At 39.3% G+C, this 26,228-nt stretch overlaps 1 protein-coding gene across 1 annotated transcript in view; it reads right to left on the bottom strand.

The window, feature by feature from the left end:
* Positions 1–26,228, bottom strand: part of atrnl1b (attractin-like 1b) — a 904,204-nt gene that overhangs the window by 723,579 nt on the left and 154,397 nt on the right. Inside the window, exon 9 of the mRNA XM_060841800.1 lies at positions 11,511–11,694. Within this exon, the coding sequence (XP_060697783.1) occupies positions 11,511–11,694 (184 nt within the window). The remainder of the gene's footprint in view (positions 1–11,510; positions 11,695–26,228) is intronic.

The raw sequence follows: 26,228 nt of genomic DNA, 5'->3' as shown, positions 1-26,228 counted from the left end.
AGTGGCATACAGAAGAAATATTGCATAATTGGAGGTGAATATGGCATGCAGCATCTTTCCTCATTGGTGAAAATAATGAACCCCAAAGAGGGAGCTGAGGAACTGCAGGATTCTCTGGATAACACATATTCCTTAAGTAATATTGCTAAACATAAATTTATCTCATTTCTGTAGGACCATGTTGTGCACAGATTACCTTCTCTGTTAGACTCCGCTATAGCAGTGACTATGATTCAAAAATAGGTTACTCGATATGGAGCAGCTTGTGTGGAGCAGATGATGTAATGGCATGCTACATAAATCCAACTTCTGTTATTTTAGTGGAGGTAGATAACTAAAAACCGTCAGAAATGGCAAAACTGATAGCATTATATTTATGGAAAAAAACAGGCATGTCAAATATTACTCCAAAAACTGATCTGAAAACTCAATGAGGAATTAGAACTCCAGTATTCTCAGTGAACCTATTTTGATTCACAATTTCGATGAATGCCCAGCAATAAGATCCTTACCTCAAAATGTACCAGTGGGCGAAGGATGCCTTCAGTCACAAACAGATTAAAAAGCCAGTTAACTCAAATAGCAAAAAAACCTGTAGTTCTTTGCAAACCTTCTATGAAAATTTGAAATTTAGTTGATCTATTTTCTAAATATCTTATGTACCATGCTCATGTACACTTTTATGGCCATTAGAATCAATTGATGTGAATGTTCAGTTCATGGTTCACACATTTAAATACGTGGGATTTAGAAATTTAAGTTTAACAATAAAAAATAGACAGGTTCAACTAAAATACCTTATGCAAAATCAGAAATTGCTGGAGAAACTCAGTGGAGTGAAAGCATTAACTACTGTCTCCATTCCAGTGATATTTCTTTTGATCTTAGAGCAGCTAGGAGAGGGTGACATGAAAATGAAATCAGTGGTAGTGGTGAAGAGGGGCCATGTTGATTGTTGTTGCTGGTTGTGGGGAACTGACGAAATAGGGGAGATGGAGATTTAACTACTAAGACATGAGGAATCACTGAAGCAATCAGAAGGAGAGGCTTTGAAGAACTCCAAAATCAAAATCTTCAGAAGCGAAGCATTGGAATTCCTAATTAAAGGAAGAATTTTAATGAGTAAGTAATCTAATCTAATCTAATCAAAATTGATGATGCCATTTTTAACATCTTGGTGGGATCTACCTGGACCACATCAGCCATTTAGTACACAGTCTGTGCGGTGTTCGACAAAATTTATCTTCCCTACTCAATATCCCAGATATTAATGCTTATGTTTATTTTGTTCATGTTTGTATAATAAAGATGATTTATTTTGCAGTTACAATTCATCCATCACTTTTGTTCTTACCATCGACTCTTTAAAATATGAATGGTCTATCAAGTCAGATCTGGCAAAGACAGAGCCTGTCCAGTGTGTTCAAATGTCGCAAGTAGACAGCATATTGAAGAATGTTTTTGGTATGGTTGCTTTTATAGGTCATGATATCGCATATAGGAGTTTGGAGGTTGGTTAGACCACCTTTGGAATAATGTGTTCAATTTTGCTCTCCCTGCTAAATGAAAGATGTTGTTAAATTGAAAGGGTTTAGAAAAGATTTGTAAGGAAATTGCCAGAATTGGAGCATTTCAGCTACAGAGACAGGCTGGAGAGGCTTTGATTGTTTTCTCTGGAGTGACAGAGGCTGAGGGGTGACCCTATGGAGGTTTATAAAATCATGAGGGGCATGGATAGGTGAATAGTGAAGGTCTTTTCCCCAGGATAGGGGAGTTCAAAACTAGAGGACATAGATTTAAGTAGCGAGGGGAAGATTTAAAACAGACGTAAGGAACAACTTTTTCATGCAGAGGGCAATGCAGATGAGGAGGAGGCGGCTGGTACAATAACAACATTTAAAAGGCACACCAAGGTCCATCAGACTGCTTCCTGGGATGGTGGGACTAGCTGGTCAAGCTAGTTTTGATGAGTGAGGAGCAATCCCTGAGAATCATACCAAATTCTTAAATGAGTAGGAGCAGAAACGATATTTCCCCCAACAATAGGATCTAACATCAGACAACATAGTCTCAGAATAAAGGCAAGCTATTAAGTACTGACAGGAGGAGGAATTTTATCACTCAAAGTGGTGAACCATTGGAATTCTCTACCCCAGCAGGCTGTTGATGCTCAGTCATTAAATTCAAGGCATTAATTGATAGGTTTCAAACTACTAATGAGAAAGGGATATGGGAACTGTGCGTGATTATGGAATTGAAGTAGATGGTCTACTATCATCTAATGGTGGAGTAGGCTCAAGGAGGTGATGAACTATTTATGTTTCGGTGATCCTACATAAATGCCATTGATTTTAAAACTGTAAATTACAAATTAATTTACAGATACAGCAAAGATAGATCCTCCAAATTGGCCTGGCAGTCCACAACATATATCATCACGGTCAGTCACAAAATCCTTCAAAACTCTTCCCAACAAAAAAATTTAGGTCATCTTTTCGGATCGAGCCTAACGCTAGCTGTGTATAACCAACCTGCGTTACATATGAATCACCTTCTTCAAAAAGGGCACATCTCTGCCGAACTTCCACAACCCTGCTTATCTTCAAGTGATAGAAACAGGTGTACCAACTTTGCTTCTAAATTTAGCTTATGAATTGAACCTCTGATTTCTTCAGGCTGCCTGTACAATTGTAGAGTTTCAATCATTAATTTAGTTTCCAATCTTCATTTCAGTCTTTCACAAAATACAATCTTTGAAACTTTAAATTCTACTCTAAAATCTACAAAATACAATTCCATACAAGATTTGTTTTTAGAAAGGGGATGTTTGTTCATTTCATACCCTCATTCACACTGCCTTCAAGTTGGGAAATAGTGGGCAATTGTTGGAAGTATTAGCAGACTAAGATAATCTGTTTCATCTGCTTCACTCAATGGTCACCAAGTGCCGGAATGGACTTGAACCTCAAGCTTCTGGTTCAGAACAATAGTGGTGAGTTTCAAGAATACATTAAAGAACAAAGGCTGAAAAGTCACAAATTCAAAAGATTGGCTGGCATTTTTCTGGTTTGAAGGCTGGACAATTTGCACAAGAACAGATCAGGAACATGTCTGATGTCTTCTGCTGTCTTGCTATTTTTATCAGCAACCAAGATGGCAGATGAGCTGCAGTGCTGTGCAGTAGCAGCAAGCTGGTAGATGACTACGTATGTATTTTGCATGGTTTGCTCAAGACTAATTCTTTCATGTGGCTGTGAATTTATCAAAAACAGCTTGCATACAGTCTCCATGTCAGCACATGCAAATGTCAATTGCATTCTGTAACTTAAGGACAGAAGTTGGGGAGGTCATGGTACTGCACTGAACACAGTATAGGTTAAATAGTTTCCCTCTCATTCTGCAGTGAACCTTCACTCCAGTGAAGAGCTTCATGAATTTGTGGTAGAATGTCGCATTGGGGAAGATAGAGAAGAGCGTGGATGGGATGAAACAGCCTTGCCTGACCCCCATTTCCATGGTTTTTTCGTCTGTGGTGCGCCTATTCATGAGGATCATGACTTGCAAGTCATTGTGCAGCAAGTGGAGGATGGTGATAATTTATGAGGGCAGCCAAATTTGATGAAAACGTTCCACATTCACAGTTGACAGAGTTGAAGACCTTTGTAAAATCAAAGAAGCCCATACAGAGAGGTTGTTGCTGCTCTCTGGAATTATCTTACTGTGAAGATCTGAGGAACTCTTCAGTAATTTGGAGGGAGGTGATTGAGGAGACCTTTTGCTGTGATTTTGCCTTGTAGACAGCAGGGATGTTCTTCTAAAGTCATTGTAGTTGGTTTCATCTCCTTGCTTGAAGTCTCAGATCTCACCTGACATGCTCTCCTCCTTCCAGTTGAGGGAGATGAAGTCATACATTCATGCTTAATGTGCTTATTCACTGTATTTCAGCACGACTCCCATGTGAATCGGCAGCCTTAGTTGTTATCAGTTGTCAGATAGCTTTTTCGATTTCATGTGGGGCTAATGTTGTGGTATTGTGCCGAGTACTGGCATGAAGCCTATTGTGGGATGTGATGGAGGGTGCGAACATCGAGGACTGAATCTCTGTTGAGAATAACCTTGAAGTACACCTTCCAACATCAGCTGCCTCTCGGTCCTTTATAAGCACCGCCATTCTTAGCTATCAATAGGGAAGGTCCTTGAGCTGTAAATGTCTTTAACTGTCCTAAAGTATCCAAGCATGGCAAAAGGGAAGTTGCTGGATTTCCTGCACTTCTTACCCCATCTATTCTTTAGATCATGGATCTTTTGTTGGACCTTAACCTCTATTTGATGGTATGCATTCCCAGTTCAGGAATGTCTTACTCTTGTGACTTAGTAGCTCAGCTGTCTCCAACTCATTCTTGTCAAATTCACCTGGATATTTCCTGGTAGGGAAAGGGGAGGCATTCGTGTATTGGCAATGATATTGACTTAGTAGTCATAGAGATGCACAGCATGGAAACAGACTCTTCGGTCCAACCCGTCCATGATGACCAGATATCCCAACCCAATCTAGTCCCACCTGCCAGCAACCAGCCCATATCCCTCCAAACCCTTCCTAAAGTAATTCAGAACTCCTTGCTAATTTCCTGAAGACATGATTTCAAATCCCATGGCAGATAATGAAGTTTGAATTCAATGACAACCTGGAATATAAAGCTAATCTAAATGGCAATCGACATCTATTGATTGTTGTAAACACCTGTCCAGTTTACTATTGCCCCTTAAAGGGAAGATTTCCCTTTATTAAAGGAAATCTGCTACCCATACCTGTTCTGATCTACATGTGACATCAGACCCACAGCAATGTGGCTGATTCTTTACTGCCCTCTGGGTAATTAGGGATGGGCAAAAAGTTATAGCCTAGCTAGACACATCAACATCCTATGTACAAATATGAATTTAAAAATCAAAATCAAGAGCCTCTTCGCAAATGCTTTTTCTGATGGATTCAAGGCCAGATCTGGCACTGTAGACACACTGCGTTTCATGATTATTAACTGTTGTTAAATGACTAAAGAAAGAAAGATAGTCAATACCTCAGAGTTCTCAAGTCCATTCCATGCTGCCAGTTTTTGTCCAGGCTAATGGAAATAACAGACCAAATTTAGCAGTGGTCAGTCCGTCAGTCATCAGTTTATCACTGCACAGATGATGCAGAGATCACTGCAGTACCTCACTTGGGCAATAGTATAGACATGAAGTGTCAATGTTTGGAACAAGTGTGTTACCATGGAGGTCTAATCTTTTGTTTCTCTGATAAGTTAAGATGTTCACTATGATTAGACAATATTCTCCACATTTCGTCAGGTGGAGATTCAAATTCAGTTGTTACTTGTTTCTTCTATATCTTCCTTATTAATCACATCTTTTCCAACAATAGTACCACTCCCAACTCTCACTAAATTCACCAAAAATAGTCTCCTTCCTAGACATGGAATGGCTGATCAAAACTAGTGTAGAATTTCTCTTGTGCTTCAATCATTGCATCTGCAGATGTATGCACTGATGGCTATGGCATATTGCTTCTGGGTTATTGAGAGCCAAAAAGGTTATAAGGCATTCATTTATTCCCAAAGGGAACTTATTGAGATGTCAACAAGTTCATTTCTTAAATAGAAAAGGCAATTCCATTCAGTCAGTACTCTTCCACTGATTTAATCTTCCAGAAGGTGTACCCATCACTTTATTCTTTGAGCTGACCTTTCTCTGCCCGCTGTGGTTCACTCAAAGCAACAAGGTCATGGTCCTGGAGTTCCTGGGCTACTGATGGAGTTGTCCACAAAAGTCCTAATGTCTCATATCCCATTAATATTGAAGAAGTCAGTGTGAGAGTTCTTTTAACATTGGATGGCCAACAAACACCAACTACCAAACGGTCCTGCCCAAGCAGGGTATTTTTCCAATAGCAAGGGCAGCTGAGATGATTGACATGGACATGAATGCTTCACAAGCGGTCAAATAAATCATTGCAGCAACACCATATTTAATTTCCAACCTGTCTCTTGCCCATCTCCAAATCAGCAAGGTCTAAGGCAAGTTCAATCAGCCTATTGCTTATATAAAATATTCAGCAATATAATCCAGAAAGATAACTTGCAGTTTTGAATTCATAGAATCATAGCAATCCTACAGTGCAAGGAGGCCATTTGGCCATTCACGTTTGCACCAACCTTTCAAACAGCATCCCACCTAGATCCAGCTCAACTACCACCCCCCCCCCCCCACCCCCACCCCCACCACACCAAAACCCTGAATTTTCAATGGTTACCCCATCTCACCTGCACATCCCTGAATAATACTTACGTTAGCAAAGCCAATGCACCTAACGTGCACATCTTTGGACTGAGTGAGGAAGCTGGAGCACTCAGGTAGAAAGGAGAGAGTGAGGACTGCAGATGCTGGAAATCAAAGCTGAAAATGCCCTTCTTCAGGGCTTATGCCCGAAACGTCAATTCTCCTGTTCCTTGGATGCTGCCTGACCTGCTGTGCTTTTCCAGCAACACATTTTCAGCACTCAGGTAGAAACCCACACAGACACAGGGAGAACGTGGAAACTCCACAGCCAGTTACTCCAAGACTGGAGTCAAACCCAGGTCCCTGGCACTGTGAGGCATCAGTGTTAATCACCGAGCCATATACTGGATTAAGATACCACTTTATACCAAGAAAACTATAGAAGATACTGATGGAGTTTTAAAAATGCATTACTCAATCTCATTAAAAGTGGCATCTGCAATGTTGCTATATTCAATTGATGGAGTAGATTCTAGACACCTCAACTCTCAGGAATATGTTTAGATAATTTTTTCAATCAAAAGTCTGTCTCTGGACAAATTATCAGGTGGGACCAGTTGATGTGAACCCAGGAGGGTTTCAACATCATAATCATTTGATTAGTTGCTGAGCAAATGGCTACACAGGGTGATATCTGGACATTAGGTGAGATGTTTCTTGTTTGCAAAGACACAACACCTGAATGTTTCTTTTTGGGTGGAGCAGTCACAGAAAATCTCTTGGTAGTTAATCTCACTCATCATTTCCCAATAAACTGCTGTCTGTGAATTCTCTTGTTGAAAAGTAGAAGGGAAAAACCTCCTTCAGAGGCACTGATTTGGTGAATCCTCAACCCTGATTCCAGAAAAATTGAGAATCAAGATATTCACAACCTTGTATCATTAGCAAAAATTGTAATAAGTCAAAAGAAAACTGAAATAAAACAACACATCAACATTTGTGATCTGGAGTAGTGCAAAAGTTGTGCTTTTTGACTTTTCCCCTTCCTTATCTTGACACTACAAGTCCATTGGTACATGTGTGGGAATTTTTAAAAAGGAGAATTCAAGTTTCTTTCTTGCTGTTGTTCAAACCAGTTTGATTACAATAAATTGTTATTTTCCTATTAATGAAAAAACCTAGTGTGCAGTATTTAAACTTGAATTGGATGATTAGATGCAATTGGGAAAATTGGTGGTTTAATTAAATTTCCATGTGATGATTCCGAGAATAATGGACTTTGATTTCCAGTGCATCACCCCAGAATGTTGTGACAAGTCCACCGTGTTGGTGGGCGGCACGGTGGCACAGTGGTTAGCACTGCTGCCTCACAGCGCCTGAGACCCGGGTTCGATTCCCGACTCAGGCGACAGACTGTGTGGAGTTTGCACGTTCTCCCCGTGTCTGCGTGGGTTTCCTCCAGGTGCTCCGGTTTCCTCCCACAGTCCAAAGATGTGCAGGTCAGGTGAATTGGCCATGCTAAATTGCCCGTATTGTTAGCTAAGGGGTAAATGTATGGGTGGGTGGCGCTTCGGCGGGGCGGTGTGGACTTGTTGGGCCGAAGGGCCTGTTTCCACACTGTAAGTCTAATCTAATCTAATCTAATCTAAAAGTCAAATTGTCATTTCTATACATGGTGTTATGAAGGTGTAGAAGTGTACTGTACTTTTAAAAAAGTTAAAAACTAGCAGAACTACCTGACATCACCAAGTGCTCTGAACAATGTGTAGAGTTTGCACATTCTTCTCATGTCTGCGTGGGTTTCCTCTGGATGTTCCGGTTTTCTCCCACAATCCAAAGATGTGCAGGTCAGGTGAATTGGCCATGCTAAATTGCCCATAGTGTTAGGTGCATAAGTCAGAGGGAAATGGATCTGGGTGGGTTACTCTTCAGAGGGTTGGTGTGGACTGGTTGGGCCGAAGGGCTTGTTTCCACGCTGTCGGGAATATATATAAAGTTACAATGTAACATTTTGGTCCTGCAACTAGAGTAGCTGGTTGCCAGGAGACAAAAACAAATTTGAATTGAGCAAATCAGTTTAAATTATATCCCAAAAAATACCAGACTCCAATCAAATTTGAATTTAGCATATTGACAATATTAAAAGCCAATGAATGGTTTTTAATTTGATGCTTTGGGTTTTAAGACCGGGAAAATGTGAACACTTGAGGGAAAACTGCTAGCATGTTTGGACTGCCTGAAAAATAGCTCCCTTAAAGGTACCTTTATCTATCAGCGACCTGTAAAGCATAATCCCTAAGAAGAAGAAAAGAAGACAGAGAAAGAAAGAAGGAAAGATTTGATAGCTGGCTGGTATTGAAATGTGAATTTTTTGGTAAATCTTAACCAGGGGTTTAATTGGACCAGTATTCTAGAAGGGAAAGTAAACGATAGGTTAGAGGAAGAAGTTGTAAATAGTTCTTAGTTAATTATTGCCTGTTATACTTTAAGAAATAATTTTTACTTTAAATAGTTCTTGGCCTCTCAAATTTTCACAGATTACTGCACGGGAGAAATCTTTTCTGTGTTGACGGTTTTAATTGGGGGGGGGGTCCCATATCGTAACAATTGCATGAATTGTCTTTGTTGGTTCTACAGTTAGGCTTTATTGATAATCATTAAGTACAGTGCATCATTGCTATACAGGCCTCTAGGTTGCTCTCCTCTGCTTTCAAAGCTTGAAACTTGCATTAAAAAAATAGAAGTAACCAATGTCAAATTGCTAAAGATGGGTGGCATTTAAAAAGGTGCCACTGCATGAAAATCAATACTCATTTCCATGACATTTACAATGAAATGGATCCTCAACCACAGATTGCCCTAGGCAAATATTCAAATAAATTAAGAAACTGTTAGTTGAATTGCATGTTTAACTGAAGGATCTATAGAAGTGAACAAAAAGGCCAAGAGCAACAGAAATAAGTGGTTTCAGTATTTTCATGATAATTTGTCCAATGCTCAAGTGCTTTTCACACAAATAATTCATTATATTGTATGCATCCTGCTAATAAGTGGCATTACAAAATTTATCCCAAAACCTCTGGCCAGTTATTCACAGGTATTACTGTTTAAAATACAAACAATAATTGTGACAATGGAAATATTGTTATTGTATTTAAAGAATTAGGTCAAACAACTGCATACAGGTGTAAACCTTAAGACATTATTCCTGTTGAATTAACAATTCGCTCAAATTTAAAAAGAAATTTGAAGCAAATGAATTAAATGCCTTTTTATTTGCCATGAAATAATTAATGCATTTTCCTCACTCTAAGTAGGAATATCTAACAATAATAATCATATTCAAATTCCAATATCCACTTCCTATCTAAAATACTGTTACTTTTCATCAACAGTTTCCATTCTAATTTCTTAAGTCAATAAACAGCAACCAGCAAAAACATGGTGCTTGCTATATACCACGCTGACAGCTACCCACAGGTTTTTCTCAGCTTTCTGAATGGCAACATGGTACCAATAGGCATCCATTCCAGTTCCACTGCAGGAAATCTGTGCCAAATGCAAACAGAACAACAGCAGGCCTTTTAATCAGATTGAAGAAACCTCACTTAGACATGCAGAATCTAAATTAGAAATATAAATTCAATTTAAATGATGTCCAGAATCCAAAAATGACAGCGGAGATGAAGAGAGATAAAACGGGATCAAAATGATTAAGAAAGCTGTAAATGAAAAAGAAAATATTTAAAAGAATCAATTTAACCTTCATTCTTTAAATCTGTAATACTAATTGAATTCTGAATTTCAGCACCAGAGTGGTTGCTTGGCAATATAATTGTCAAGTATTGGAATGAGCAAAACTGATTAGTTTACTATTACAATGTATGGAACTACATAGAACATTTTGAGCCTTAATTTAATTTTCTCTTGGTTTTGAGAATTTGCTAAGCTCCTTTGTAATCAATTCAACATCCTTTATCACAGATTACATTGGTGACCAGTTCCAGTTAAAGGATGAATATATCATTAAAACTTTATTTACAATATCAACAAGAACTTCAACTTAGGTTACATTTTACAGTGCTTTTAGAAGATCATTTTGATTCAAAGATGGGTCATATTTGAGTTCATCATAGAATGTACTTTTTAGCAATAAAAAGATTTCCAATCAATTCTAAATGGTATGCTTGATGTGATAAAAGACCAAAGTTTCTCCAACATCACTAGGGAATTCTTGCAAAGTGAGTAGATCTTTGTTGGATGATTTAGTTGATTATCTTTATCAAAAATGATTCCGCTACGGATTAAAAACTACATAATTTCGGTATTGAGGGAATCTTTACTCACATTGTAAACATGTCACAAAAATTAGGGCATTTTATCAGATATATTTAAGTGGCAGAACAATCTGTTCACACACAAAAGAAATATAACTTTCCAAAGTTATTTTACTCACTCAGAAGTCATCATGCATAATGTAAACTAATTAGAAAGTTTTCAATTACACTGTAAAAAAAAACACACAACACCAGGTTATCATCCAACAGGTTTATTTGGAAGCACTAGTTGTCGGAGCACTGCTCCTTCATCAGATAGCTGATTAGACAGCACCAGTCTGAAAGCTAGTACTTCCAAATAAACCTGTTGGACTATGACCTGGTGTTGTGTGATTTTTAACTTTGTCCACCCAAGTCCAACACCAGCTCCTCCACACCATGGCTTCCATAAGACTGCTCTTCAAACAGCTCATTAGTTACACAGCACTTTGCAACCTTTGATTAACAGCGACATTATATAAGTAAATATATTTCTGAAGACAGAAAAACACAAAGTGCTAAGAATAATTGATCAAAATAATTCCAAGGAGGTCATATATTACATTCATTGCATGCCAATTCTAGATTTTTGATATGTGTTAATTTCTGAAATATAGTAAATCTGCAGTAAAATGTACTCTTAAAATATATCTCAAACTCCTAAAGGAAGTCAATTTAAAAATGCAAAAGTCATAAACAAAGTCAAATGCAACACTGTACTGAAAGACCACAAATGTTTACACTTTCACTGGCAAACTATTCTCAACTTTCCTATCTAGCACTATAAAGGTATAAAGAACAGAAAATGGATTGACTAATTCAAGTTATTAAGATACTCACCAACATTCAGGTATTTTCATTTCAAATCAAATGCTGCAATAAAAATTAACTGAATAAATGTTTGACTCGTCCACTTACCAAGTACGGGTAGTTACTGTGTACTTGTAGAGATCATCCACCAAACCATACTTATTGTTTGTAAATGCTTTGTATCCTCCATGCACATAAATTGATTTTGTCATCGCATTATAAACACTGCTGTGCCCATATCCACCCTGGACGATTGCACCTTTGATATCTGGTACTAACCACATGTTGGTTTCTGGACAGGGAATAAAACCGATTAAAAGTCCATTAAGACTAGAATATAATAATTTCCATTGTTCTTTTCTAAGCACAAATAAAGATAACTTTTAAAGTCAACCACTGAAAACAGATGTACTTTACTGCAACTAGTTAATCCTTGAATAATTATCAACAGTCCAACATACATTTGGTCAGGATTTCTACAAAAGTTGTCACACTGCCTCAAGCTGATCTATAACAGAATCTTATGTTTTAAGTACAGTGTAGTCCAAACAGCGCTTCCCTTAATCTCCCACTTACATTTTAATTAAAATAATGAAAACAAAAAGGGGCTTTATTCCAATTCAATTCCTTGATAAACCTTACACTGCTTTTCATATTTCATTTTGGGCTGGTACCATTAAATCAAGACAAATATCAAACAATTGCAGTCAGAAATTGAAGCAGGAAGGCGCAGTACAGAAAGTAGTGTAGTGCTGATTTGAGGCAATGGAAGGGTTTGTACAGGACTGACTAGAATCAATGGATTGGTCCGTATTCAAGAACTCAACTGCCAACCTCAACAAGCTATTGTCATGGACTTCAAATCATCACTATGTAGGAGACTGCATGTTGAAGAAATTAACCCAAATGTTCTTCAACCGGGGACCATGGATGAACCAGAGATCAATTCCCCACCGAACTCCAGGTCTCCAGCGTAAGTCGGGCAACCCTGTCAATACAGGAAATCCAGGTACAATCTTCATAAGGCCATCGGAGATGATAAGACACAATAGCAAACTAAGCTTGATACCAAGACCAACCACACGGATACCTGTTGTTTGCAGCAAGGATTACACAACAGACCAGACTACAAAGCAAAGTTAAACAAAATTGCAGGCAATAGTACATCCCCTAGGCGGAAGTGAGTACAGCAGATGCTGGAAATTAGAATCAAGATTAGACTGGTGCTGGAAAAGCACTACAGTTCAGGCAGCATCCAAGAAGCAGGAAACTCAACATTTCGGGCAAAAGTCCTTCATCAGCAATGAGCCTCATTCCCGATGAAGGACTTTAACCCGAAACGTCAATTTTCCTGCTCCTCGGATGCTGCCTGACCTGCTATGCTTTCCCAGCATCACTCTAATCTTGACAACAGTACATACCCTCCCAACAGGCTCAAAGCATTCTAATTTCATTTTGAAGAGAAAGTCAGTGAAATGATGTCACCTATTCCAACAGCTCGGGTGCATGAGTACCAATGGTCACTGCTGCAGATGTTAGACCGGTTTTCTTTAGAATAAATCCACTGAAAGCGACTGGCCTGGATGGAGTCCCGGACTGTGCACTTGGATCCTATGCGGACCAGCTGGCAAGAGTATTTGCAGACATCTTTAACTCTCCTTACTATGATCTGAAGTTCCAACCAACATCCCAGTGTCAAAGAAAAATCATGCCGTGTGCCTAAATGACCACTACCCATGGGCTCTGACCTGCATAATTATGAAGTGCTTCGAGAGGTTAGTTGTGGCTCACATCAACACCAGCCTACAAATGGTCTTGAACCTTTTGCAATTCTCCTACCAGTGCAACACGTCCACAGCAGATGCCATCTCCCTGACCTTACAATCATCTCCGGAACATCTGGTTAACAAAGCTGATACATCAGACTCCTACGTACAAGTACACAGTTCTGCCTTCACCAAATTCCAAACAAACTCATCTCTAAACTCCAAGACCTAGGTCTCTGCATCTCTCCTCTGTAATTAGAGCCTCAACTTTCTGACCCATAGACTGCAACTTGTCAGAATTGGCAACAACACCGCCTCCACTGTAATCCTCAACATCAGTGCCCTGTAAGGATGCATACTCAGCCCCATACTAAACTCCTTGTACAGTTGGAATCTGCTATACCGCTTTTCTTCAACGTGAATTGGCTAATACGCGATTGAGGAATTTGGACCATTACTTGGAGAAAGTGAACTTTCCTTACCTGTTTTGGGGCTATAATACGTTTCTGGCCCCATTGGTTTAAATAGTGCTGCTATTAAAAATAATTTTCATATAATGCAGGATCGCACAGGAAATGTTATATCAAAACAGACTGTATACTCATGTCAGTTTAGTCAAATTCTGTCCCAATTCCACTCACAAATGTGCTGATGACCCCAGCATTGTAGGTCAGATTTCAAATAACAATGAGACAGAATACAGGAAAGGGATTGAGTGTTGTCCATCCATGTCAACAAGATGAAGGAGCTAGCCATTGATTTCAGGAAGGCGAGTGGAGGGCACATTACGTTTCCATTCATGATGTTGAGGTGAAAATGAGCGAGAGCATCAGTTCTTGGGATTGATGATCACCAACAACCAGTCCTGGTCCACCGATGTAAATGTAATGGTCAAGAAGGCTCAACAAAATCTTTACTTTTTCATGAGGCTATGAAAATTCAGTATATCCACGCTTACCAATTTTTATAGATGCATCATAGAAAGCACCATATCTGGATGCATCACAGTGTGATTTGGCAACTGCTCTTCCCAAGAGCACAAGAAATTACAGAAAATTGTGAACACAGCCCAGTCCATCACGCAAACCAGCCTTCCATCTATTGACGCCATCAATACTTCTCCCTGCCTCTGGAAACCAAGCAACAAAATCAAAGATCTCTCCTACCCCCATTATATTCTCTTCCACCCTCTTCCATCGGGCAAAGGATAAACAAGCTTGAATACACATATGAACAGATTCAAGAATAGCTTCTTCTCTGGTGTTATCTGACGTTTGAATGATCTGTCAAATGTTAATTCTGATCTCCCTGTCTGCACCTTCTCTGCAGCTGTAACACTGTATTCTGCACTCTGTTCTGCTACCCTGATGCTCTTTATATTGCATGAAAAACAACACTTTTCACTGTATCTTAATACATGTGACAGCAATAAATCAGATATCATCCATAGTTAGGTTCCTTTCCCGAGGTTTCACATACGAGATGCAATTTGCACACACCAACTTCTGCAAACAGTTCAAGTTTATTAAAGCTTGTACAAAGCTAGGTGATCCCCTTTGACACTCTTCACAGGTGAGTTAAGAGAGACCTCAAACAAAGGGAATACATCCTCTTTATACAGGTCAGTTGGTAATGCTCACAGGTATTCTAGCCGGTCTCCCTCCATAACCACGTTACCCCAGATACAATGAGAAGATGATGCCATCCTCAGAGATGATGCAAATGTAAATGCTCTAATCCTGGGGAATCGTTATGCAAACGGTTTTCTGACTCTATGATTCCCCAAGACAACGTAGGTGCGATATGTCCTAGCTTCGGCTCATCCCTGCAAATAAGTTCTGGCTCCACTACTTCCCCAGACAATGTAGGTGTGACACATTCTACCTTTTTATCATTCCGTGATAACCACCTAGATGACAATACCAGCTTTCATAAGACTCTGACAGCTAGTATTTAAACACATTATTGATGCACAAAATGCAATGAATATAACAACAAAAATTACGAGTCCATGCAGTACATAGAATCTGCAAGATCCTCTCACGTGGAAAAAAGCGTTCTGAAATCCATAGTCCTCAGTGACCACTCCACCCCAAGTTGAGCGCAAACGAGCCAGTTATCCAAAATCTCCTTTAGTAAAGTTCAACCTGAAATCAAAAACCAGTCTGTCCTCGCATACCACTCCATCGAGAAATCTGAATTCTTGGATAAATGCAGTTAAATACTTAACAAAGCTGGCAAGACTTCCATCCTTGTAGAGACGTTTCAGATCAAGGATACTTTCAGATCATCATTACAAGCACATCTGAGCGTGAAGTGTGGCAGCTGCACCTGCAACAGCAGGGTAGATGAACGCAGCATTCTTTGCTCTTCTGCTCCCATTCTGCTGTCAAATGTAACAAAGCCAACTGGCTGTTGTGATGTTAGCTTGATCAGTGAATCTTCATATCCCTTGAATGATCGAAAGAGTAGGTAAAGCTCACATGGATTCACATCCATAGAAAGGCCACTGACAAAACGATACCGACCTCCTCTTCACCATTGTTAGTTTCTTCACTTTTCGTGCTCATAGCTGGGAAGTTGATTGAATCCGTCGGATCAGGTTGAGAAGGGGTATGCGGTGTCTGAAGGCGTGCTTTACCTGTGAATGGAGAAACTCTAGAGACGATGTTAGCTGTTGAAAGTATCTCTGCATTTCCTCTCTCATTCCTTCCTTGCCAAGGTGGTTATCAATATTAAGATATATACACATTTCACTACACCAAATTGTGTCTGCCTATATCAACATTATCAGTCATCTTGAAGTCTGTTACTCTGTTCACTACTTATAACATTATCAAGTTTTATACAATCCACAAACTTCTAAATTGTACTGCCTAAAAAATTCAGTCATTTATAATCAACAATCAATGGCCCTAAAATCAAACCCTCAGGGGATCTCATTCAGGTTATTCAAAAAGTATCTTCCTTTGACAAATTACTACTTGGCGAAGGTGAAAGCTGATAGGAAATGTATTTCAAAAATCTGGAACAGCAAGAGAACAAAATGCTTCCTGTACTTTTGCCATTGAAGAGGCAGTTTCAGTTCAGATTTGAATCTCAAATATTTGTGGAAAACAAGTGCAGAATATACTAAATATGTTCTCCAGATGTAAGTTCTCAGATAAAACAGTCAGAATTACAGTGGCAACTTTGATAGAGGTCAACAGTCTTGAATTTGCAATATGAAGGGGCCAATGAAGTTTTAACAATATTTGACAGAACTGAAACAGCTCAGCCTCAAGTTCTAATACTGTCTAAAATCTTAACAAAATGTCAAAATTAAATTGCACTCTTTATTTTGTGAGTATACTGCATTAAACAAAACAGCAAAGATATTTTAAGTCATGAGTGTGGTGCTGAAAAAGCACAGCAGGTCAGGCAACATCCGAGGAGCAGGAAAATTGACGTTTCGGGCAAAAGCCCTTCATCCGGAAACAAAGATATTTAATACAATACTCTATCTGGCTAAAGCATGACCACTGACACAATAGTTTTTTGAAACAGGCATTGTAGAATTTCAAAAACGTCAGGGGCTCAAGGTCCTCAATCAATTTGTTTTAAAGTTACAAGTTTGATCATTTTAAACAGAACCTAATGCTGTATTATATTAATGTAAAAACAAAATCTGCCCTATTACATACTGCACAAAGCACATTGAATTGAGATGCTAATTCAAATAAGGCAAAACAGTTACTTAAAAGGATTTTCTGAACCAGTATTTTAACAAACCAAAATATTTAAATGTCAAACACTTTCAGAATGACATAATTTATATTGAAACTTCCTTTTTTGATCCAAATATTAGTACAACCGTAATTTCAGCATTTCTCATTTTTTTTCACATCTTCTCAATTAAATTACACTTATAAAAAGAGAAAACCCCTGTAGCGGAGCAGATGTTGCTGCAGTCCATGCCACTCCTGTCCCCCAAAAGAAATACTCTTTGAGTCAAGTCGACAGCCCAGAAGCTGAGACTCCCGCAACAAAATCCTGAACAAAACTTCCATGGCAGTCAATGCACTTCATTGTCAGGATCCAAGCAGACCGGCTCCACAATAGACAATAGGTGCAGGAGTAGGCCATTCTGCCCTTCGAGCCTGCACCACCATTCAATATGACCATGGCTGATCATCCTTAATCAGTATCCACTTTCTCCCCCCTTTCCCGGTGACGCCATGTTGTCCTAAAAGTAATTCTAAAGGGAGGTGTGAGGGATAAAGGCAATAACTTTAAGTATCAAATTTTGTTTAAACGTTTTTCTTTGAAGATCCTCGTTTATAATTTTTTAAAATGCTCCAGAGCCTCAAACCTCATGATTGTAATCTCCGGAGCCTCAAACCTCACCACAAGAGGACTCCAAACTTCCTTTTTCCAGGGAACTTCAACCCCCTTTTACCTACAGAACTTTAACCTCTTGTTCACTTTACTTCTCACGAAGACTCGAACCCCAATTAAACCCAGAGGACTCTAACCTCCTAGCTTCGGGGCACTCTAACCTCCCAGCTTCCTGAAAGCGACTCGTTGGTGTGCATGTGTGCAAGTTACCTCAAAGATTCCATCCCCACCGAGTCCCAGGAGATGAGGGATCGACTGAGTGTTAAGTTTAGACAGAGAGATCAAGGTGAATCTTACCTTGTGGGCCCATCCATCTCATGCAACCAACACTCAGACGATTGCTTATTCAGTCCACCTGGAAGCTCTGTGTATGTTGGAATCCCACTGCTGCCAGTATATGTTAGGTTCCTTTCCCAAGGTTTCACACACGAGATGCAATTTGCACACACCAATTTCTGTAAACAGTTAAAGTTTATTAAAGCCTATACAAGCTCGATGACCCCCTTTGACAACTCTTTGCAGGCATGCAAAGTCAAGTCAAAAGAAGTTCCGAACAAAGGAAACACATCCGCTTTATACAGGTCAGTTGGAAATGCTCACAGGTATTCTGGCCACTCTACCCCCCCATAACCACGTTACCCCAGGCACAATAGTAGAATGAGGTTTCCTCGGAGATAATGTAAATATAAATGCCCTAATCTTGGGGAATCATCATGCAAACGATTTCCTGACTCAGTGATTCCCCAAGACAATTGTTTCAATCCTCATTTGTTTTAGCATTTGACGCCCTTTCTTGTAAGATCGTAAAATAAATTGTCTTGTTTCCAGTTTTGGTGGTCTTGGCTAATTTTGTTAAGTTTGTTTCTAACACCCCCTATATTCACAACCAAATCAATAATTAAATGGTGAAAAGCAGTGATCTTTGTGGCCTCCAGTACAAAAAGCAACTGTCTACCACCATCCTCTTGAGTCCTACCTTCAAGCCAATTTTGTATCCAGATTTAAAAGTAACTGGCAATAAAAAGGATCTGAATTTTTTTTAAATATAAAAAATATTGCATGTTAATAAAATCTGGAATGCACTGCCTGTCAGGATAATGAAAACAGATTCAGTAAAAACTGCAAAAGAAAACCGATTAAACATTTAAACGGAAAAATTTGAATATTTATAGGGAAAGAGTGAATAGTGGGGCAAATTGTACTGTTCTACAAAATAGACAGATGGGCACATTGTGGGGAATTATGTTATTCTGTACGGCACAAATTACTTATCTAATAAAACAAAATCCTAAAGTGAAATTTCAAATAAAATTGAAATTGCTGGAAAAGGTCCATATGGCTGGCAGCATCTATGGAGAGAAATCAGAGTTAACGTTTTGGGTAAGGGTAACTCGACTTGAAATGTTAATTTCTTTCCACAGATGCTGCCAGCCATATGGACCTTTTCCAGCAATTTCAATTTTATTTGAAATTTCACTTTAGGATTTTGTTGAGCAGATCTGGCAGCATCTATGGAGAGAAATCAGAGTTAACGTTTTGGGTAAGGGTAACTCGACTTGAAATGTTAATTTCTTTCCACAGATGCTGCCAGATCTGCTCAGCTTTTCCAGCAATTTCTATTTTTGTTTCTGATTTACATCATCTGTAGTTCTTTCGGATTTTACCCAAAATTCAAATCTTCACTTTCACTTGCAATCTAAAATTTATTAAACATAGGTTAGCACCTGGTGTTTCATTTGAAAGTCAATTTAAAATGCTAAAATTGAGACCTTCTCATAACTAAGCAATTAAAATTAAGTTTAATAACTTGCTCCATACTGTGTACCTTGTTAATATATTTTACTTATTCATTTCCCAAATACAGCAATTGCAGATCAGAACCTGGTTATTTCAAGTTTTTTTCAGCAAATCAAAGTAATGATTTGACCAAAACTAATGACCAAAAAACTGCAATCAAATGTTACTGCAGTTCATCTCTTTTGCAAATGCAGTGAAAATCTTTGTTCAAGTTCAAAACTAATTAAAAAACAATTTCAGTTTACACAAAATCAGTTGTGCAATCCATTGCAACACTAATAGCATAAATGGATTGAGAAGGAAATGCTGACTTGCTATTCCAAAACCTGGGCCTCCTCCACCGCCAAATCAAAGCCACCCACCAACTGGAGGAAGAAAACCTCCTCAAATGCCTCGGGACCCTACAACCACACAGCATCAACATTGACTTCACCAGTTTCCAAATCTCCCCACCCGCACCCTATCTCAGATCCGACCCTCAAACTCAGCATCACCCTCTTGACCCGACCTACATGTTCACCTTCCTTCCCATCCTTCCACTCCACCTTCTCCACCAACCTATCACAATCACCTCCGACCTGCATCCACTTATCACCATCCCAGCTACCTTACCCCAGCTCCACCCCATCTCCTATTTATCTCTCAGGCCCTATCCCCCTCTACATTCCTGATGAAGGGCTTATGCCCAAAGCGACCATTCTCCTGCTCCTTAGATGCTGCCTGACTTGCTGTGCTGTTACTAGCACCATACTTTTCAATTCTGACTCTCCAGCATTTGCAGTCCTCACTTTCTCCTAGTTGCTCAAAACTAGTTGTCTGGGAACTAGGGGATTGTAATGATAAGGCAAATAACTTGGAGGTGAAGGAAAGAAAATAGCAGAAAAAAATGTCATCTAAGTTTTTGGTCCCATATATGGTCATAAGCCTAAGCTACAGTGCATTGAGAGTGCTCCATTGTTGGATAAACCAATATTAAGCTTAAAACTTGCCCTCAAGGGAACATGCATAGAGAAAAGCTGCAAGATCTCATAACGCTATTCAAAAAAAGTACCCCATTTTCTTGAGCAACACAACACAGCAGAAAAGCACAGATTAACAATTTATCCATTTCATTATACTACTGGCAGAGCATAGCTCTTGCTTTTCTTTACTAATACATAGAGTCATTGCAATTATTTCAAACATGCTTCGGTACCTCACGTGATTCAAGATGCTTCCATGTTTAAAACAAGGTCCTGTTGTAAAATTAAGTATTTAAAGACCTTAGAGTTAAATGTTTTGGATAATTTGCCAGCCAGCGTAGAAGAGTTGATTGGATTCAAAATGCTGATATGAGCTACTGAAGCAAAGTATAGCCATCAAAATTAATGCTATAGGCATTGAAAGGGGTTGAGACACATCTAGCTACCTCAAAAACAAAAATCTGCTTAGTTATCAAGGAAAACAGGATCATTACAGTATATGCAAACCTGGGAGTTGATTAACTCACTGGATAAATGGCTGCAATAAACAGACAGTGGAAATGTGTTTAAAACCACAAAGGAAATCTGATCCTTCTAATACATGTCAGACGGATACCTATAAAAGAAATGCTCACTGCAAAAAGACTGTGAAGAACTGTCTTGAAAGGTATTTAGGGACGATCATTATTAAATACAGAAAGCAGAGGAACTGACAAGCTACACAAAGAATGCAATCACTGTAGAATGCAGAGACTCATTTAGCTTCAGTAAGAATTACAAATATTTCAAGAGCTTTTGGTAGCTTGCAGTCATAAGTTGATTGGGATGCCTGTACACCTAACTGTATAAAATGTGCAAAGCAAACTATGATTAGGGAAACATCATCTCCTGGGTGGTGCACACTTGTTTTCTAATAAATCTTTTACCTTGTTCGAACCATAACTGCATCCTTCGCAAGTCTAATTTGAACCCAACAGCTGCATTAATTGAGAAAGAAACTCTGAGCCAAATAGTCTCATCTCCTTCCTGATGCCGAGCAGAGTGAACTCAACTGACTGCAGAAATTGACTCAATTGAAAGTCAAACAGTTAATAGTCTAATTAAAACAGTTTATTTCTTTCCTCAATACATAAAATGTGATTCTGCGTCACAGAAATTTGAGGGTGCATACATGAGGATCAGTGGTCGGTACAACATCGTGGGCTGAAGGTCTGTTCTGTGCTGTACTGTTCTATGTTCTATGTTCTATTTAATGGATGAGAGCAACTTTTCTTAAAAATTCATTCAGAGGTTGTGGAAGTCTACATAATTCCCTTGAGAAAGTGGCTACGAGTTGCCTTTTGAAATGCTGCAATCCATGTGGCATTATGGAGTTCCACGATTTTGATCTAATGGCACTGAAGGAATCATTATGGTGGACATGAACTTGCAAGGAATCTTAAAAAGTGTTCCCATACAACTGCCATCTTTGTCCTTTTGGATGGTAGAAGCCACAAGTTTGAAAGGCACTGTCTATGAAGAACAGATTTACTGTGTTAATGGTGGAAGGAATGAAGGTTGATGAAGGCATGAGATGGACTAGCCTAAATTATATCAAGTTTCTTGAGTTTTAGAGTCATAGAAACAGCATGGAAACAGACCCTTCAGTCCAACCCGTCCATGCCGACCCGACATACCAACCCAAACTAGTCCCACCTGCCAGCACCCAGCCCATATCCCTTCAAACCCTTCCTATTCATATACACATCCAAATGCCTCTTAAATGTTGCAATTGTACCAGCCTCCACCACTTCCTCTGGCAGCTCATTCCATACACGTACCACCCTCTGTGTAAAAAAGTTGCCCCTTAGGTCTCTTTTATATCTTTCCCCTCTCATCCTAAAACTATGCCCTCTAGTTCTGGACTCCCTGACCCCAGGGAAAAGACTTTGCCTATTTACCCTATCCATGCCCCTCATAATTTTGTAAACCTCTATAAGGTCACCCCTCAGCCTCTGACACTCCAGGGAAAACAGCCCCAGCCTGTGCAGCCTCTCTCTATAGCTCAAATCCTCCAACCCTGGCAACATCCATGTAAATCTTTTCTGGACGCTTTCAAGTTTCACAACATCTTTCTAATAGGAAGACCAGAATTGCACACAATCTTCTAACAGTGGCCTAACCAATGTCCTTTGCAGCCGCAACACGACCTCCCAACTCCTGTACTCAATACTCTGACCAATAAAGGAAATTATATCAAATGCCTTCTTCATTATCCTATCTACCTGCGACTCCACTTTCAAGGAGCCACAATCCTGCACTCCAAGGTCTCTTAGTCCATCAACACTTCCTAGGACCTTACTATTAAGTGTATAAGTCCTGCTAAGATGTGCTTTCCCAAAATGCAGCACCTCACATTTATCTGAATTGAACTCCATCTGCCACTTCTCAGCCATTGGCCCATCAGGTCAAGATCCTATTGAATCTGAGGTAACTCTCTTCGCTGTCCACTACACCTCCAATTTTGGTGTCATCTGAAAACTTACTAACTGTACCTCCTATGCTCGCATCCAAATCATTTATGTAAATGACAAAAAGTAGAGGACTCAGCACCGATCCTTGTGGCACTTCACTGGTCACAGGCCTCCAGTCTGAAAAACTACCCTCCACCAGCACCCTCGGTCTTCTACCTTTGAGCTAGTTCTGTATACAAATGGCTAGTTCTCCCTGTATTCCATGAGATCTAACCTTGCTAATCAGTCTCCCATGGGAAACCTTGTCAAATGCCTAACTGGTGTCCATATAGATCACATCTACTGCTCTGCCCTCATCAATTCTCTTTGTTACTTCATCAAAAAACTCAATCAAATTTGTGAGACATCATTTCCCACGCACAAAACCATGTTAACTATCCCTCATCAGTCCTTGCCTTTCCAAATACATGTTCATCCTATCCCTCAGGATTCCCTCCAACAACTTGCCCACCACTGAGGTCAGGCTCACCGGTCTATAGTTCCCTGGCTTGTCCTTACCAACCTTCTTAAACAGTGGCACCACGTTTGCCAACCTCCATCCTTCTGGCACCTCACCTGTGACTATCGATTATACAAATATCTCAGCAAGAGGGCCAGCAATCACTTCTCTAGCTTCCCATAGAGTTCTCAGGTTCACCTGATCAGGTGCAGGGGATTTATCCACCTTTTACCCGTTTCAAGACATCCAGCACTTCCTCCTCTGTAATCCAAACATTTTGCAAGGTGTCACCATCTATTTCCCTACAGTCTATATCTTCCATATCCTTTTCCACAGTAAATACTGATGCAAAATACTTGTTTAGTATCTCCCCTATTTTCTGCAGCTCCACACAAAGGCCGCCTTGCTGATATTTGAGAGGGCCTATTCTCTCCCTAGTTACCCTTCTGTCCTTAATATATTTGTAAAAACCCTTTAGATTCTCCTTAATTCTATTTGCCAAAGCTATCTCATGTCCCCTTTTTGCCCTCTTGATTTTCCTCTTAAGTACACTCCTACTTCCTTTATACTCTTCTAAGGATTCACTCGATCTATCCTGTCTATACCTTACATATGCTTATTGGAGTTGAACTCAACCACCTAAGGAGTATTCCATCACACTCCTGTCTTGTGGACTGCTAATGGCATAGAGGCTTTGAAGAGTGAACAGGTGAATTACTTTTCATAGGAATCTCAGCATTTCACCTGCCATTATATTTATATGGTTGCTCCAGTTTAGTTTCTAGCTGATAGTAATCCCCAGGATGTTAATAGTGGGGATCTTAACAAAGGCAAAGTCATGAAACGTCAATGTGTGGTATTTGGATTCTTCCTCTCTCTTTAAGCTACTTACTTTTGGCATTAGCGTGTCACAAATTTTACTTGCCATTTATTGATCTAAACCTAAATGATGTCAGAGCATTGCTAGATTTGGGTGAGGACTGCTTCATTGAGTGAGGAGTTGCAAACTGTGCTGAAAATTATGCAATCATTAGTGGTAATCCTTACTTCTGATCTTCTGATGGAGGGAAGATGATGCAATAAGCAGCTGCTGATGGTTAGTCTTCCAAAATTACTCTGCATCTGCGGCTGAGATGATTGACCTCCAACAATCATGCAGTCTCCAACTAGTGGAGTTTTGCCCCAATTTCCATAGAGTCTAGTTTTCCTGGGCTCCTTAATGGCATTATTAGTCAAATGCAGACTTGATGGCAAGGACAATGGATTTGTTTCCCCTTTTCAGTTTAGCTCTTATGCTCATGTTTGGACCAAGGTTGTAATGAGCTCAAAAGCTGAACAGGTCTGATGAAACCCAAACTGAGTATAGTGAGCACATTATTGTTGACGAAGTGGCAGTTGATATCACTGTCTGAACCATCTAAAACATCCATTATGTTGCTGAAGACGGAGAGCAAACTGATGGTCCATTAATTGCCTGGGTTGATGTTGTCAAGCTTTTCAAGGTCAGGAAATACCTGTGCAACTTTCCATGTTGTTGGGTGGAAGCCAGTATTATATCTGTAGTGGATCAGTTTGGCTAGGAACATAGCTGGTTCTGGAACATAAGTCTTCAGTATTGCTGCTGAAATGTTGTCAGGTTCCAAAAGCTTTCTAATATCCAATGCCTTCAACCATTCCTTGATATCACATGAAGTAAATTAAATTGGCTAAAGGTGGGCAATTGAGGTGCTAGCAACATCAAGAGAAGGTCAAGATGGATTACCCACTCAGTACTTCTGACTGAAGATTTTTGCAATTGTTTCAGCCTCATCTTTTGCATTAGCGTGCTTGGATCCTCTACCAATTAAGAAGGGGGTACTTATCGAGCCTCCTCATCCAGTGAGTTGTTTAATTGTCTACCATTCACAGCTGGATGTGGCAGGACTGCAGAGCTAAGATCTGATTCAATTGTAACAGAATTACTCAGCTCTATCACATGCTGCTCAGAATATAAGGTTGTTGCTTCATCAAGTTGATCGTCAGTCTTCTGTATGTCAAATGCTGTTCTTTGCATGCATTCCTCCAGTTTTCAGTGAACCATAGTCAATCCCCTGGCTTGGTAATAACAGTAGAGTAGCTATTTTCTGATATATTTCACACAAATTATTTACCTTTTGTCTTTTATAATATGATGTAGAATTTTAGTATGTTGTTAATACTTAGGTTAAAAATGAAGGCCAAAAAGTTAAAGTTCTGTGAAGGTGACATTTTTTAACAGAGTAGAAAATCATGTTTGAACACTAAGTTCAGACAATTTCCAAAAAGCGTGTGATTTAAACACAAAGACGAGATAAACTACGTCAGGAGTTAACTGATGAAACATTTACAGAATTGTATTTTTATGAGATACAGAAAGATGGGCTGGGGCCACAATCAGGTTTCCATTGAGGAAAAAGTGTCATATCAGCAGAAGGACAATTTAGTTTGTGGCATCCCAGGCTTTCAGAGCTGGAAAATTTGTCTTGGCATTTCAATTGAACAGGGATTACCTTAAAGTTCAATAAGGGAGAGTCAGTGAATTAGGTGTCTGTATGTTAGGGATAGATAGTAAAGGAGAGAATCACATCTGCTAAACATAGAGCATATCACCAAAGGAAAATGCTTGTAACCTCACGTCTTTTTCAACATATAATTTCAGTTGCATCACATTTACAATCTTATACTCCACAACCAACTGTTGAAGGAGCAACGATCTGAAAGCTAGTGCTTCCAAGTAAACCTGTTGAACTATAATCAGGTGTGATTTTAAAACTTGTAACTTCATCAGTTAAATAAGAAACTAAAGAATGAACATAGGATGATAATTCACGAGGATTGCACGTCTGCAAAGGATATCTCAGGGACGTTAATACCTTTCTAATTTGACATTAATAGCATTTTCATTTATGTAAAATAGCTTTCTTTTCCTAAAAGAACATTGACATGCATTGCAT

Source organism: Hemiscyllium ocellatum, chromosome 22 (assembly GCF_020745735.1).
Source record: "Hemiscyllium ocellatum isolate sHemOce1 chromosome 22, sHemOce1.pat.X.cur, whole genome shotgun sequence".
Lineage (NCBI taxonomy): Eukaryota > Metazoa > Chordata > Chondrichthyes > Orectolobiformes > Hemiscylliidae > Hemiscyllium > Hemiscyllium ocellatum.
This window is presented reverse-complemented; position numbering and strand designations above follow the sequence as displayed.